The 16610-nt window shown below is 47.4% G+C and overlaps 1 protein-coding gene across 9 annotated transcripts in view; it reads left to right on the plus strand.

The window, feature by feature from the left end:
- Window positions 1–13672, plus strand: part of AGRN (agrin) — a 355575-nt gene extending 341903 nt beyond the window's left edge. For all 9 annotated transcript variants that reach the window (XM_075603626.1, XM_075603634.1, XM_075603631.1 and 6 more), the window contains 2 exons: window positions 5351–5454; window positions 6766–13672. In XM_075603626.1, the coding sequence (XP_075459741.1) occupies window positions 5351–5454; window positions 6766–6923 (262 nt within the window). In that variant the 3' untranslated portion in view covers window positions 6924–13672. The remainder of the gene's footprint in view (window positions 1–5350; window positions 5455–6765) is intronic.
- The last annotated feature ends 2938 nt before the right edge of the window (window positions 13673–16610 follow it).

The following is a 16610-nucleotide window of genomic DNA, read 5'->3' on the forward strand; positions in this document are numbered from 1 at the left end:
CTGTGATCAGATGCTTTGTAAATCCTTCAGTATTTGATACAATGTTCTAATGACCAGAAAATTGCAGGGAACCCTTTAAGGATGCCCGGGGAACCCAAGGGGTTCCTTGAAGCCCTGGTTGAAAATGTGTATACAACTGACAGAGCTACCTGTTATATCAGCTGATGAGAGGACCATATTTGCACTGCAGTTTACATGAGATGAGCGGTGTCCAGCATGGCAGAAAACGTCGCACCAACAGCTATACACGCAATTTGCAGTTGGGCGCTTCCCGTGGCCGTGGCTGAGTGTTCTTACAGTTTAGTATTTGAATGTTAACCAGTATTGAGATGGATGCATTAGGACAGTGAGGCGCGAGCATCTGCCTAGGATTATCCATCAATCCGCTCTGCCCTTCAGTGCCCCCCACCCCAACCTCCCCCACCCCCCTGGGATAAGAATAGAGCGAGGCATCTGCAGAATGGCGAGCGGGTGGGGAGGCCAGGATGGGCGTGCTGGGGCTTGCCTGCTGAGGATTCCTGGGCATGCCACTGGAGCGCTCTAACGCTGTCGCTGCTACGGAGACCTGCGCAGCGAACGCGGCTGCTCTGTCCAGTGGTGAGGGGCTTAAAGCTGAAGCATCATATAATTCGTCATTCACAAGACAGGAAAAAACAGCGTGCCCTCCATTCCCCTGTTCATTTCCAGGGGGGAATTAGTTTTGAGCTTTTAAAAGTTTGATTTGACTGTGTATCCGTTATGGAGAACGGGCAGTGTAAGTGACGCTGGGCAGTGTAAGTGACGCTGGGCAGTGTAAGTGACGCTGGGCAGTGTAAGTGACGCTGGGCAGTGTAAGTGACGCTGGGCAGTGTAAGTGACGCTGGGCAGTGTAAGTGACGCTGGGCAGTGTAAGTGACGCTGGGCAGTGTAAGTGACGCTGGGCAGTGTAAGTGACGCTGGGCAGTGTAAGTGACGCTGGGCAGTGTAAGTGACGCTGGGCAGTGTAAGTGACGCTGGGCAGTGTAAGTGACGCTGGGCAGTGTAAGTGACGCTGGGCAGTGTAAGTGACGCTGGGCAGTGTAAGTGACGCTGGGCAGTGTAAGTGACGCTGGGCAGTGTAAGTGACGCTGGGCAGTGTAAGTGACGCTGGGCAGTGTAAGTGACGCTGCGCAGTGTAAGTGACGCTGGGCAGTGTAAGTGACGCTGGGCAGTGTAAGTGACGCTGGGCAGTGTAAGTGACGCTGGGCAGTGTAAGTGACGCTGGGCAGTGTAAGTGACGCTGGGCAGTGTAAGTGACGCTGGGCAGTGTAAGTGACGCTGGGCAGTGTAAGTGACGCTGGGCAGTGTAAGTGACGCTGGGCAGTGTAAGTGACGCTGGGCAGTGTAAGTGACGCTGGGCAGTGTAAGTGACGCTGGGCAGTGTAAGTGACGCTGGGCAGTGTAAGTGACGCTGGGCAGTGTAAGTGACGCTGGGCAGTGTAAGTGACGCTGGGCAGTGTAAGTGACGCTGGGCAGTGTAAGTGACGCTGGGCAGTGTAAGTGACGCTGGGCAGTGTAAGTGACGCTGGGCAGTGTAAGTGACGCTGGGCAGTGTAAGTGACGCTGGGCAGTGTAAGTGACGCTGCTCAGTGTAAGTGACGCTGGGCAGTGTAAGTGACGCTGGGCAGTGTAAGTGACGCTGGGCAGTGTAAGTGACGCTGGGCAGTGTAAGTGACGCTGGGCAGTGTAAGTGACGCTGGGCAGTGTAAGTGACGCTGGGCAGTGTAAGTGACGCTGGGCAGTGTAAGTGACGCTGGGCAGTGTAAGTGACGCTGGGCAGTGTAAGTGACGCTGCTCAGTGTGTTATATGGCTGTCGGCCGTTTGCATCCCAAAACAGCTGAAGTGTCTGAGAGGAATGATGGATTACTCCCCTCATTGCAGGGTTACAGCGCAGAGCATTGCTTTGCAGAGTATTGGGACAGGGGTGGCCAACTCTAGTCGTCAAGGGCCACCAAAGAGGTCAGGTCTTCAGGATATCCCTGCTTCAGCACAGTTGGCCCAGTCAAAAGACTGAGCCACTGATTGAGCCACCTGTGCTGAAGCAGGGATACCCTGAGAACCTGCTCTCTTGGTGGCCCTGGAGGGCTGGAGTGGCCTGCATTAGGAAACCGGGACAGCAAATACAATGTTTCAAACAGGGCTTTGCTGAAGCAGAAAGTGATAGCGAGTAGTCGTTGATTCAGTAATTCAGTTTAAAGGGCCTCTGTATCAACCCAGGGAAAAGTTACTGTTCCGCACAGCACGGTGCTCTGCTCCAGGTGGCGCGCAATGTCAGAACCTTTTTGATTCGAGCTGCTTTTGCACAAGCACCTGGTGCAGGGAAGTATGACGACGAGCGCCTCGCTGATTTGTGGCGCAAAGAACGAGTCAAACGGCGTACAAAAGCGCAACATCTGATGCATCCCATTATAGTTTAGAAGAAAGAAATGAGGTGCACTCACTGGATTTATGCAACTGCCTCAGGTGCACAGCGATCACCCCCCGCTGGGGAGACCTATAATACAGGACCCATCCTCCTAAGGCCAGGTCCCCGCTGCAGTCAGCCACGTGCGCGCCTTACCTTCTTCCTGGCAGTCCCCAGTGCCTCCTCGCTCCCCGGCTCACTGCGTGCTATGACGCGTCAGCCAGCAGGGGCTACAACAGGATGGTGTTCCCATGCGGCGACGCGTCACGTGGTACACCAGGGAGCCAATGAAGAGGGGAGATCGCCGGCAGGGGGGCGGATCCATGTTGTCCGAGATCCCTTCTGATTTTCCATGTATACATCAGTAGGAGAGAGTATTGGGTCACATATATATGTGCAGGACAGTGAGTGCAGTAGAAGTAACTTCTATTACAGGATGATTGCAACGGTATGCAAATATAAGGGAGATTGTACAGTAGTAGGTTCAGCACCTACGGGTGCATTGACATTTTTGGAACACCTTCCTCTCCTCTCTGTTAGACATGCAGTGCGCATCCAGAGCTTCTGGCTCCGGAAGAATGGAATTGTTCTCTGGCATACTGTAGCGCTTAAACTATGGCTGATCTTTTGAGGAAGTTAAGTGAGTTGAGTTGTGAGGGGGGCTCTTGGAGAATCATAACCGGATTTGAGGAAAATAACACCCCCCCGTCGTGGCCATGGCCACCTGACCCGTTTTGGCCACGCCCCTGCACCTAAAAACAGCGGCCTGCAGATCGCGCTGAAGCGCGTGCAGCGTGGCATTAGCCTTAAACAAGGAGCCGGCACTCCAGCGGTCTTCATACCATTAAACAAATAAGAATTTGAATCCACACAGATCAACGTTTCGCTCAGACGCGTCCTGACAAATGTCAGTGTGTTTGCCCGACACGTTGATCTGTGTGGATTCAAATTCTTATTTGTTTAGTTTTTTTGTATGAAGACCTCGGGTGTGCCGGCTGCTCCTTGTTTTAGGAGGATGTGTCCTGTCCCACTGTAGTTTATACAGTGGATAAATCCTCTCCAGCTCGTTCTATTGACTTACCCCAAATCACCAGCTGGTGCACAGTGAGCAAAACTGGAGCGTGAGCGGGGCCATGCCAACCCGCCTTGGTATGAGAGGTGTGAAAGTCCGCAGTATGCGCAGTCACACAAGTGCACTCCAGCTCACATTCCAGGAAGGGCAGGATGTAGGCTTTCTGTGGGGATGGGCAGACCATGATTTTGGATTGGGGTGGGGGGGGGGGGGAAGTAGTTGGGACTCTGTGCTCTCTGGATGCTTTGGATGCCAGGGTTGGAGTACCAGGGACACAATGTGCTGAGCGGCTGCACAAATTAGCAAAACATTGAGGTCAGGCGGTGGCTTCGTGAATGCGCCAAGGGATCGGCGGCCACTGCAGGGAATGTGAGACGCGGCTTTACACGCCAATGGTCATGGGGCAACGTTGGAAGTTAACCCATTGTGTGGCATATACATTTATCCGCTTTTACGTAGCTTTGCAGGAGAAGGGTCATTGGTCCGGTGGCTTTCAATCTGGAAATTAAACGTGATGGTAACAAAGGGGCGGCCAACTCCAGTCCTCAAGAGCCATCAACAGGTCAGGTTTTAAGGATATCCCTGCTTCAGCACAGGTGGCTCATTGACTGATCCTCCAACAAATCAGGGGAGCTCGTCTCGTAGTTATGAAATAAAGAAACACTACATAGTGTAAAACTGTTGTGAATAAATTTGTGCAAACAAAGCTCAAAAATGACTACTCACAATAAAGCAGTCACATTCAGGCAGTCATCCAACTTAAGGGGTGGATGTTCCCTGTGTATACAGCAGCCACCAGCCCCCAACCTCCAAGGAGAAAAAAAAGAAGAAGAGAGACCATATAGTGCAGATGGTATTTAGTATTAAAAGGGATTAAAAAAATGCAGGCTTACACTTCATATGATCGAGGTAGGCAGTATGATATTATAGGTAGTGGGTGCTCATCTGGTCGCGATCCTTTTGAGTTCCTCACTATCCTCTGCTCCACCGCAACTCTCGCGTCCACGCCAGGCACTCCCTTTGCGTGGACGCGAGAGTATTGCGGTGGAGCAGAGGATAGTGAGGAACTCAAAAGGATCGCGAGCAGATGAGCACCACTACCTATAATATCATACTGCCTACCTCCATCATATGAAGTGTAAGCCTGCATTTTTTTAATCCCTTTTAATACTAAATACCATCTGCACAATATGGTCTCTCTTCTTCTTTTTTTCTCCTTGGAGGTTGGGGGCTGGTGGCTGCTGTATACACAGGGAACATCCACCCCTTAAGTTGGATGACTGCCTGAATGTGACTGCTTTATTGTGAGTAGTCATTTTTGAGCTTTGTTTGCACAAATTTATTCACAACAGTATTACATTATGTAGTGTTTCTTTATTTCATAACTACGAGACGAGCTCCCCTGATTTGTTGGAGGATCACCTGGTGCAAGACGAGTGGAACAGTCTTTATCAAGGGTTGCAGTTTGTTTCTAAGTTTCTTAATTTTTTCTTTAGATCACTTGATTGTTATTATTATCACATTGCTTTATTATTTACACATATGTGGTTGAATTGTATATTGTCACATTTAGGGTGTGTTAGAGCGCTATTGTTAGTTTTTTTCACTTAGGCTCATTGACTGAGCCACATTTGCTGAAGCAGGATATCCTTCAGGCCTGACCTGTTGGTGGCCCTTGAGGACTGGAGTTGGCCACACCTGTGCTAATACATGTAAAGGGGCTTGTCTTTCAAGAGCGACCTCATAGACGAGACTAGGCTCAGCCACAGACTCTCTGGGACGAGAAGCGTTGTAGTACAAGCGACGCGTCTCATTGGAAAGCACTAATTGGTGTTTTTGTATTTGGATATTACAGAAACAACAGAGATGGCATCCTACAAGTTGGCAACGAGGCTCCTGTCTTTGGCTCATCTCCTCTTGGGGCCAAGCAGCTCGATACTGACGGAGCTCTCTGGCTTGGTATGTATCTTTGTGGTGGTTCTGTACTTTACCCTCTTTACTTTGGATAGGGTCTGACATGCAAGTCCAAATGGTTTCGCCATTGCAGAGTCCAATACTAAAATGTAGCCTCTTTGCTGTGCTGTAGGCTCTTCAAGCCGTTATATGTCTACATTGTAGCAGCAATCCAAGGACCGCATATAATATATGTGATAGAAGTGCAATATACTATCTATTTACATTTCTATTAATTTAAGCAGAATATCATATAGTACAATACTATAATATCTCGTATGACACTACACTGTAATGACACACCGGAGATCATTGTTAATCCCAGCAGCATGCAAAAGGAATTGCTATATTGACTCAATGTAACTTTGTACTTGTGTTTGCTCATGTTCCCTCAAGTCAAGACAAGTTCTGATGATGTGTTCCATGCTCCGAGACTTAACTGGAGAGGGAATTTCCAGTACCGTCAGGACCAACATTTCAGACCCACACGTCTCCACCCTTAATCCAATATAATCAACCACAATTGTGTTTGCTTAGGAGCCGTGTGTGTGTGTGTGTGTGTGTGTGTGTGTGTGTGTGTGTGTGTGTGTGTGTGTGTGTGTGTGTGTGTGTGTGTGTGCAACCTGTTTCTGTACAGCATGTTAAACTTGTACTGTTATGGCAATAAAATATTAATATTATTATAAAGTATATATTATTATTAATAATAATAATAATAATAATGGTGCTGACACTGTGTGTGGCGCTGTACATAGAATTTTGCCAGCACAAGGCGTTTCTGCTCCGTAGAGCTTTCCCCGAGGCACGGTAATCACCTGCCCAAGGTGACAGGGAGGTGACACACCTTCTTCAAAGTCGGGCTCATTGTTTTTAGAGTCGCTGCCTTCGCTCACTGAGCCGCTCCTTCCGGCAATGTCATCTCAGGGGTGTTAGCCACCCTTGTGATTTAGCTCCCACCTCGATGCACTTTTCGGGAAAGTTTGGCTCAAAACATAGTTGAAATGGGTGTCTTGTCTAATTCAGGGGTTGGCTAACTCCAGTCCTCAAGGACCACCTGCAGGTCAGGTTTTCAGGATATCCCTGATTCAGCACAGGTGGCTCAGTCTATGACTGAGCCCCCGATTGAGCCACCTGTGCTGAAGCAGGGATATCCTGAAAACCTGACCTGTACCTTGAGGACTGGAGTTGGCCGCCCCTGATCTAATGAAATCCTTGAATGCATTACATGTGCCGTATTGGAAGGCCAACTGGTCTCGGTGGGTGGTGCACTTCGTGTTAATGTCTTGCCCGCTGACCTGTTGCTCTTTCGTTGTACAGGGGGAATTGAGAAGCTGAGTGTCTCACACAAGCTGCCCAAAGCATACAACACAGGACTCATCGGGTGCCTAAAGGATGTGACAGTCGACCAGCAGGAGCTGCACCTGGTGGAAGACGCATTGAACAACCCCCCTATATTATACTGCTCAGCCAAATAATCTTGGACCTACTTCTCTTCCTCCTTCTGGCCTGCCCCCCCCCCCTATCCCTCCTCTCCCCGCCCATTCACTGCTGTAATTATTTTCTATTTTTGTAAACTTATTGCTTTTTATATTTTGTGTGTGGGGGGAGGAAGGAGAAGGCTGTGTGTATATGTGTGTGTGTGTGTGTGTGTGTGTGTGTGTGTGTATATGTGTGTGTGTGTGAGTGTGTATATCTGTGTTTTGATCATGCAACCAGACCAAAATTTCAAAAGGGGGTATGGATACAATGTTGCCTACATGTCAGAGACATTAGGCTATTATCAGCTGGTTGTATGTGATGATTGCTAACTCTTAAGGGCCTTATTGCATTAAAATCAGGGATTACAGGGGAAGATGAAATATACTTAGACATTTTTTGGGGAAGTTCTGAAGTGCTCTAATGAAAGGGGTGGCGGCAGCATCCCCGTCCCACCCCACCCCTTGGTTGGACCCTCTGGTGTATGTATGTATGTATGCGTGAGTGCATGCGTTTAACCCCTTGTGTTTCTGAAGAATGGTGCATTTGAGCTTGGGCCGTGCACCCCGAGTGAGATGCTTGTTTAATTCCCAGCACTGGGGGAGTCTTGTGAAGCGTCTGATTGAATGGATGTCCCTGCTGCTTTGCATGATTGGGGCACGGTCTGGTGGAGAAGTAAAGAAGAGGAGAAGGGGACCCTGATTTTAAACTGTGGCCTTCTTATTATAATGAGCTTCTGTACTGCGGGCTCTAATTGATTTTCTCTAAGCCCATGAGCAGGCCCATCTCTAGGTTATGTGATGCCCTTAGGCAAGCATTAATAACAACCTCTTCTCCCCCCCCCCCAAAAAAAGGGGGACTTCGGAGCTGCAACTCATTCATGTTGGTTCCGGAGATACTTACCTCTTTAGGGGGCGCCGGTATCCCCTGCTCAGGTTTAGCTGTCCCATCACTTGGGCCAATAGGAAGCCGTGTAGTCGTAGGCAGCTACTTCTTGGACCATGTGACCGTGGTCTTTAAACCTGAGCATGGGATACCGGCACCCCCTAAGGAGGCAAGTATCTCCGGAAGCACGGGGTCCCCGGAGCTGAAATTAACGGGGTTCAGCTCCGGAGCCCCCCTGCTTCAATCCTACATCTATTAAAATAAAAGGCAAAGCAGCAGTGCTGCTACACTTTCCCTCTTGCCGCCCCCTGTGACTTGCCACCCTTAGGTGGCGTTTTCCACAAGGTATGCCTAGGAATGGGCCTGCCCCTCAGCTGACTGCCCCTCACCCCTCTGCCCATCCTCTTACAGAGCAGAAATATTCTGCCCCTACAGGGGCGTCCATTCTAAAACCTGTTGGCATTACATTCTTTCTTTGCGATTTGGTTGGGGGGGGGGGGGGGGGGGGGTTGGAGATGCCCTCTGAATCCAACCGGTATAATTGTCCTGGGCGGTGGTTATTCGTATACCGTATGTTCAGCCCGGTGTATTTGGAGAGCTAAAGTCTTGTAGACCATTCCTTGGTGTATCTGCAGATCCGGGCGCCTAGGAAAGGGTTAATCCCTTCTAGGACAGGGTGTGCTATTAAGTGCTCGACGTGACGCCTTTTCTTTTTAATTACATTTTATTTCGGCATGATGATGCCTTTTCATCCTTTAACTTTGGCAGCGTTTGTTTAACCATGTTTCTTAACTTTTTACCGCTAACGAGATCTCCGTTGTGTTTCGGAGGCGGCGCCGAATGGTCCCCAGTGTTGAGTGCAGTCTGACCCTCCAGTGTGGAGAGCGTTGTCCTGGGGCTCCGCAGTTAGACGTGGGACCACATGCCGTTTTTGAGTAGGGGTACACATTGAAGATAAATGAGAACTAGAAATGTCTTGTAGTGAGCAAACAACCCAGGGACGTTATTACACTGCTGCTCAATAGCAGCACTAATGCAACCTATGTAGCTTAGCATGGCAGCTGTTCACTGATTTGTTTTTGTTTGTAGTTAGCCCAAAAGACTATAAAAGTCTGATGGCTGATGAGGTTCCCCCCTCGTCTCCTGCTACTCTCATGCTTTTGCCCTCTTGGGATAGAAAGTGGTACAGATTTCAGTATTGTTCAGTAAGTGGTTGCAGGCCCTCCGAGCATTAAGCCGCTTGGACTCTGCCAGATTAGTGGTGTGGTGTTTTTTTCTTCTGATGTTGGTTTAACTCCTTCACTAGGAGACTTGCTAGCGATTGTACCTGGAAATGAAATTGCCATTAAATATAAACCCCCCCGTGGGTGGAAAGAAGAAACAATGGTTTTCTGGTAGAGTGTCTTGCAGCCCTTATGACAGATGGCTATTTCTAATGTATCTGACGGATCATGAACACATCCTGCCAGCTGTGGCTTTGTTGGGGTTGAGGCAGGGGGTGCTCAACACCGTTTCTCAAGCCATCACCTTCCCCCCCCCCCGCCAAACAGGCCAGGTTTTCAGCATATCCCAGCTTCAGCACAAGTGGCTCAAAGACTGAGCCACTGATTGAGCCACCTGTGCTGTAGCAGGGACTGATTGAACCATCTGTGCTGAAGCAGGGATATCCTGAAAATCTGACCTGTTGGTGGGGCTTGAGACATGGAGTTGAGCACCCTTGGGTTAAGGGATGGGAGTTAGTATGATTGTAATGGCTAGATCAGGGGTAGCCAACCCCAGTCCTCAAGGGCCACCAACAGGTCAGATTTTAGGGCTATCCCTGATTCAGCACAGGTGGCTCAGTCAATGACTGAGCCACTGTTTGAGCCATCTGTGCTGAAGTAGGGGTATCTGGTGGGCTGTTGGTGGCCCTTGAGGACTGGAGTTGGCCACCCCTGCATTACACATTTGGATCCTCGCCATCCTGTATTATTGGGCACATTGAAACGGCAGGGGACAGAATGTGATGGATTATGGGAAAGAGAGCCCTGCTGACCAGCAGATATTCAAGTGACCGGCAGACCACATGATCCAGGTGGATTTTGTAAAACATTGTACATGGTTAAACTTCTCTTGCTTAATCAGCCCTTGCTCTAAGATGGTGATGGTGATGGTGATGCTGCAGCAAGCTACATTAGATTTTTTCCCATGCTGAAAGGGGAGACTGCATAGAGAATTCATTTAGTGTATACTATAGCTCAGCGGCGGCCAACTCCAGTCCTCAAGGGCCACCAACAGGTCCAATTTTCAGGCTATCCCTGCTTCAGCACAGATGGCTCAATCCACTTGGTCGTTGACCGAGCCCCTGATTGAGCCACCTGTGCTGAAGCAGGGATATCCCGAAAACCTGACCTGTTGGTGGCCCTTGATGACTGGAGCTGGCCGCCCCTGCTATAGTTCTCCTAAGTTATAAGGAAATGTATTAAGATCCCAGCATAGCAATTCTCTTCAGATGTCAAATGCAGATGGGCATTTAAAACGACCTTTCTCTCCCTTCTCTTACCCATCTACAATGCAGTGCAACCTGAAAAATGTATAATGGTTAGAAGAGAGAGCGCATACAAGAAATTCACGTTCCCGCCTTCTGCCCTCAGGAGAACACGGGATTCTTGCAAGTAGTAATATTCTTTATTATCGCACCAGGAGAGTTCTTTGTAATCTGCTCATCAGCATTTGAGACACATTTTGTATAGACTTGTGAGTTCTTAAACGGCTCTCACACAGACTACATCAGTGAACGTATTGCTCCAAGAAAAAGGTATTTTCACACCTGCCAACCACCCTATTTTTCACCGGACCAATACAACCTGCGGAAGAGGGAGCTAGTGGTAACAGCCCTGTATCCAATACGGATGGAGCTGATTTAAGACCCAATGTCGACTCCTTGTTACCGTAGATATATCTTTTTATCTACTTGTGCTTCAGGCATCGGGTTACCCGAGTTATTTTGAGCAGGGATTTATTGCGACTGTAAAATATTAAGTACACCAGTTGTCAGTACTTCAAAAAAATAAATGTAGGGTGGAATCTTTTATTTAGTTTGCAGAAATATCAGTGTGTGGGTTTTGTTGGTCACTGCAGACACATAGTGATGGGGTTCTCAAATCCAGTCCTAAAGACCCCCTCCCCACCCCCCCCCCCCCCCAACAGGTCGGGTTTTAAGGATATCCCAGCTTCAGCACCGGTGAAGCAGGGATATCCTGAAAACGTGTGAAGGGATCATCTGCAGGACTGGAGGTGAGATCCCCTGACAGTGTATTCAAGCATCTCCAGCTTATTATAAGTATTACAAAGGAACCTTACATTTCACTGCTTGACACGATGTGTACACAGTTTCTGCAGCACTGCTCTCTCTCATTGTAATCTTAGGCCGCGCTTATAGTGTAAATTGTCATTCGCTTTCCGCCGACGTCGCGGGCGACCAGGTCTTTGATTGGTTCAGAGGCTGTCGCATACATTTGTTTTGCCGCGACGTCGCTGTTGCCGGCACTATAAGCGCAGCCTACGGCAGAGGTGGTATAGTAGAATGACTTTGCTAATGTAAATACACCCTTTCTAGTCTGTTTTGGTTTTTGTGGGGGTATCGAAATCTGGATGTGTGTGTGTGAGTGTGCATTCTTATGTGTGCCTGATCCTTCTCCCTGGCTTGTCTGTAATTCTCCCCAATGACCCACTATAAAATATATATATTTATATGCAGTAAATTCCTCTTGTATGCACAGCATTTGGACTTTCAGGAGAAGACAGACGCTGCGTACCTCCCAACACATCACACACCTTTCTGTTCTTCACTTTGCTTTTTACATAAGTGTGAAACTGCCTTGAGTTGCCTCCTTATGTTGGCCATTTAGTATGGATTGGAAAGGCTGCGGAGCTATACATGGAACATCACGACCCTCCAGTCCTCAAGACCCCTCAACAGGTCATGTTTTAAGGATTTCCCTGCTTTTAGCACAGGTGGCTCAGTCGACGACTGAGCCACCTGTGCTGAAGCAGGGATATCCTTCAAACTTGACCTGTTATGGGGTCTTGAGGACTGGAGTTGAGCACCCCTGCTCTATGCCAGGGGGGAGTGCAAACTTTTGCTGCTGCGCCCTCCTGTCTTTCTTGCCCCGGCTCTTGCCCCCTCCCGCCCCGCCTACCTTACAGCCACGTCAAATGATGCTGCGGGGTCATGTGATCCACGGCGTCATTTGACGTGTTGCTATGGCAACGCATCACAGCCGGCTGAATCCCGGTAAGTGGAGTGTTGCGGCAGCCTCATGCGATCCCCCGACATTTTAGTTAAATGCCGTGGGGAAGAGCGCGGGGCATCTGCAACTGCCCGCCCCCCCCGAAAAATCTTGCGCCCCCCCCAGTTTGCACTACCTTGCTCTATGCCACACTTTTTGTCCTTGATCTGTGATCACAGATCTTTGCAACTGCGATTATAGCGAAAATAGTGCCCATCGGGTCTTGAGTTACTGCCCAGCCTTTCCCGTGTTTAAACCCTGATGGTAACCTTAAACCTACAAGTTCTTACTGCCATTCAGTGGCGGTAGTAAAAAGCCTACGGGGGGGGGGGGGGGAGACCGTTGTTGTCGGTGCTATTTGTGTACGTAATCAAAACAGAGACCAAAAGTATTTGAGAAGAGGGCTTAATAGAGGGGAGGTATATACGGGCATTAAAGCACAGAGCTTTAGGCGAGATACGCCGACTACCAGCGTGCATACAAGTGGAATTGATTGTGTATGGAGCTAGTGTTTGATGTCCGGGTCGGGACATTATGCTTCAGCCCCGGAAAAGAGCGGCGAGCGATGTATTACCAAGGACTTGACAAGTTAGATGATGTCCACAACGTGCCAGAGAACAAATAAACAGACGCAAAACATGTCTCTGCTTAGTAACTAGATGATGCCCTTTGACGATATAGAGGAGCCGTGGTTTGAACCCTTCAGCTGATCGTACGACATCTTTCCTGGCAGTGCGCAGAGTTTAAAAGGACATGGCAGCATGATACACAGCTTTATAGGATTTAACACTTTCGCGCAATTCTCTTGCCGGAGAGGTTTGAATCATTTTGTTACCCCCATCTCTGAAACTGCTCCTGACTAGAATGGCGGGCTTCGTAATTCATTACTCAAAAGAAATACCTGCGGTATAAAAAATAAAACAAAACATTTTCCAATTGGGTGCAACTATCTAGTCAAGTGAATGGGCCAGGTGGTGTGTTATGGCATAGCACCACTTAGTACATACAGCCCTAAGCCTTTATGTGCTATAGGAATGGGGTGGAGGGCTAGTAGTTAAACTCAATTGTTGCACCTGGTCCGGAGGACCATGTGGTTTTGAAAAGTTTAAAGGTCACGAGGTGGGATAAGGCACGTCAGAGGATGGGTTTCCGTCTGATCATCTCCTAATTAGCTCCTATGGACAGGGTTAGGATTGCATCAATGTCGCATTGCTCTTAATGGCTAAAGAAGCCCTGTAATGCCATGAAAAGGTGTTTTCAAACAAGTTCATCCCAATGCGCTTTAGCCTGGCATCCATACTCCAGTTCATCATCTGCTCTGGCACATTAGATCCTGCGCACTTACTTTTCAGTTAGCATTTATACCCATAATGTACAAAAGGATTATCTTTTTTTTGTTGTCTCTTGTTTTTTTTTTACATATATGTCTGTCGATGCATCACAATTCTAGGGTAGTAAGCCCTCTGTGATCTGCTGTAGGAGTGTTGGAGGACCATGCACAGTACACAATACAGCATGTTATAACCATTACTAACTTTATTACTTGTCTTTCGTCCAATCACCACAAAATAAAGACTGAAAACTATTTAAAACCTGTGTCCCGTGCTTCTTTTCTTAAGCTCTGGTGGTCTGTGTGATGAGGATCCATTTTTCAGGTCACATACAGAGTTGAGTAATTTCCCTTTCGAGATTTTGAATTTCAAGGCATATGGCCATTTAAAGCTGCAGTTCAGTCTTTTTTTTTTTTTTTTTTTACTTCAATAGTTTCATGTGTGCAATCTCTAATTACCTAAAGAACTGTATAGCTGCCAGTCAATTCGTTCTCCATGTATTGATCGGCAAAATTTGGCGACATCTTTAGATATGGCATATGTTTTTCATCTGCTTCTGTCACTCAGTGGAAGCTCATGAATATTCATGAGCACTCCTGCACTGACATGTGCTAGAGGGAGGGCAGGGCTGACAAAGGGGTGTGCCAGAGCTTGTGACAGGACATGAAGGGGCAGTGCCTTAGCAAATACTTGTTAAAATAGAATACAAGAAAATTGGTCTTTCAAAGTTGTTGTTTTAAAAACAGAAAATGCTAAAAGTATTTTTTTTTTCTTACTACAGAACTGATTTATTAAAAAAAACACACATGCAGGATATTGACTGAACTGCAGCTTTAAACCAGCAGTCCAAACTGCCTTTTTTTTATTTAAAAAAAAAAAAAAAGTTTCCCCTTTAATATGTGCATCAAAACAATCCACACAATGATAAGTAATTAACTAAGTTGATGATCGATCCGTTCTGTGACCGGCGACGATTCGGCTCGGGGGGGTTCACTAAATGGCTGTCAGTGCAGCAGAAGAGGAGCAAAGATGCAAAGTTCTGTGTGGAAGATCATGTGACCAGGCAGTCACTAGATACAATTGGTGCACTGCTAGAGAGGGCAGGGCTCAAAAAGGGGGTGTGCCAGAGCCTGTTTCAGAAGAGGAAGGGAATGTGACTTTGTACATGGTTGCTATAAAAACAAAAAATAATTGTTACATTGTACTACATTAAAAATGTCATTCAGAGTTGTTTAAAAAAAAACAAAAATGCTACAAGTATTTTCTCAGAACTGATTTATTGAAAAAAAGCACGTAGGATATTGCTTGGTCTGCAGCTTTAATGCGAGGCAATTTCGCAGCTCTGACAAAACTGTTTCCTGCAGTGAAAAAAAAAAAAGTGTCAGACTGCACAGAAAACCAAAGTTAATACAGGCACACCCCGCATTAACGTACGCAATGGGACCGGAGCATGTATGTAAAGCGAAAATGTACTTAAAGTGAAGCACGACCTTTTCCCCACATATCGATGCATGTACTGCACTGCAATCATCATATACGTGCATAACTGATGTAAATAACGCATTTGTAACAGACGCTATAGTCTCCCCTCTTGCGCACAGCTTCGTTACAGGTAGGGAGCTGGTATTGCTGTTCAGGACGTGCTGACAGGCGCATGCGCGAGCTCACGTTTGCCTATTGGGCGATTATGTCCTTACTCGCGAGTGTACTTAAAGGGAGTGTCCTTAAACCGGGCTATGCCTGTATTACAATTATCGTTTATTTTGTGAAGCACCAACACATTCCACAACGCGGTACAAGGGGGGTACAGAGTTATGTATATTACATAAACGGTTATATACAGTACGAGTGAGGACAAACAAGCGCAAACAGATACAGAAGGTAATGAGGGCCCTTCTCGTGAGAGCTAACCGGGTCTTCGATTCAGCAACCTGTGCTGAAGCAGGGATATCCTGTTGCTGGCCCTTGAGGACTGGAGACGCCCACCCCTGGCTTACAAGCTAGAGTTGCGCTATGACTGGCTCACGTGCGTCGCAAGGAGATGCTGCCCCGCTTGTTGCGGTTTAGATGTATAGAAAATAAACCCAACATTCGACTTTTTTTTTTCTTTTTAATGAAAACACAACACGTACCATATAGTAGCAAACATTTCTTCTTGTGGGTTTTTAGCGTTAAATTGTGATCGTGCCTCTACTGTCCATTTTTTACAAACTCAGATGCAAATGAGCTGAATCTGGCACGGTTATCGTGCATATATCATTCTTAGGCCTCGCCTATAGTGGCGACACGACGGGTGACATCGCCACAGGCGAAAGTTATATTTCGCCGGGTGGCGGTGTCGCGGGTTTCCTGGCATTTGATTGGTTCAAATTTTGCCGGCTACCAGTTTTCGCTTCGTCGCATTGTCGCCGTGGCGCGCACTATAAGCGCACGTGGCGCGCACTATAAGCGCAGCCTTAGTGCACAGGAAATGAAATAGGTGATAACAGCTGGCATTTTTTCAGAAGCAAATATTTCCTTTTTTAACTGCATTTAGTGAACCCTGGCCACCGGTCCAAAGCTATTCTAATTCTGCATGTCATTTATCTGTGTGACTGTAATATAGGGACTTGTCAAATGGTTTTCCAAAGGGGCCGGATCGGGAAACAGAATGTAGGAGTAGATAAGACCTTAGAATATTATAATGTACAGTCATTTCGGATATATTTAAAGACTTAATGATTATTTAAAGATTTTGCAAGCATATGTAACATCTGTATGACATATATTTACATTACATTAGCTTACATGTGAGTTTGTGATAATAAAAAAAAAAGGCATTTAGCTGACTAGGCAACTACAATGGAATTAGAGGAGGCAAACAGTGCAGAAGGCACTTCAGGGCCCCCGCGGGCTGTAAATTGGTGGGCCATGTGTTAGAGCAGTGTTTTTCAACCAGGATTCCCCGGGCATCCCTAAAGGTTCCGGGTAATTTTCAGGTTGCGTGAAAATTGTATTAAATACAGAATTATTTACAATGCATCTGATCTCAGACGCGCTATTAGAGAGGGTTGGGGTTCCTTACAATGCATCTGATCTCAGACGCGCTATTAGAGAGGGTTGGGGTTCCTTGCAATGCATCTGATCTCAGACGCGCTATTAGAGAGGGTTGGGGTTCCTTACAATATATCGCATCTCAGACGCGCTATTAGAGAGGGCT

Source organism: Ascaphus truei, chromosome 6 (assembly GCF_040206685.1).
Source record: "Ascaphus truei isolate aAscTru1 chromosome 6, aAscTru1.hap1, whole genome shotgun sequence".
Classification (NCBI taxonomy): Eukaryota; Metazoa; Chordata; class Amphibia; order Anura; family Ascaphidae; genus Ascaphus; species Ascaphus truei.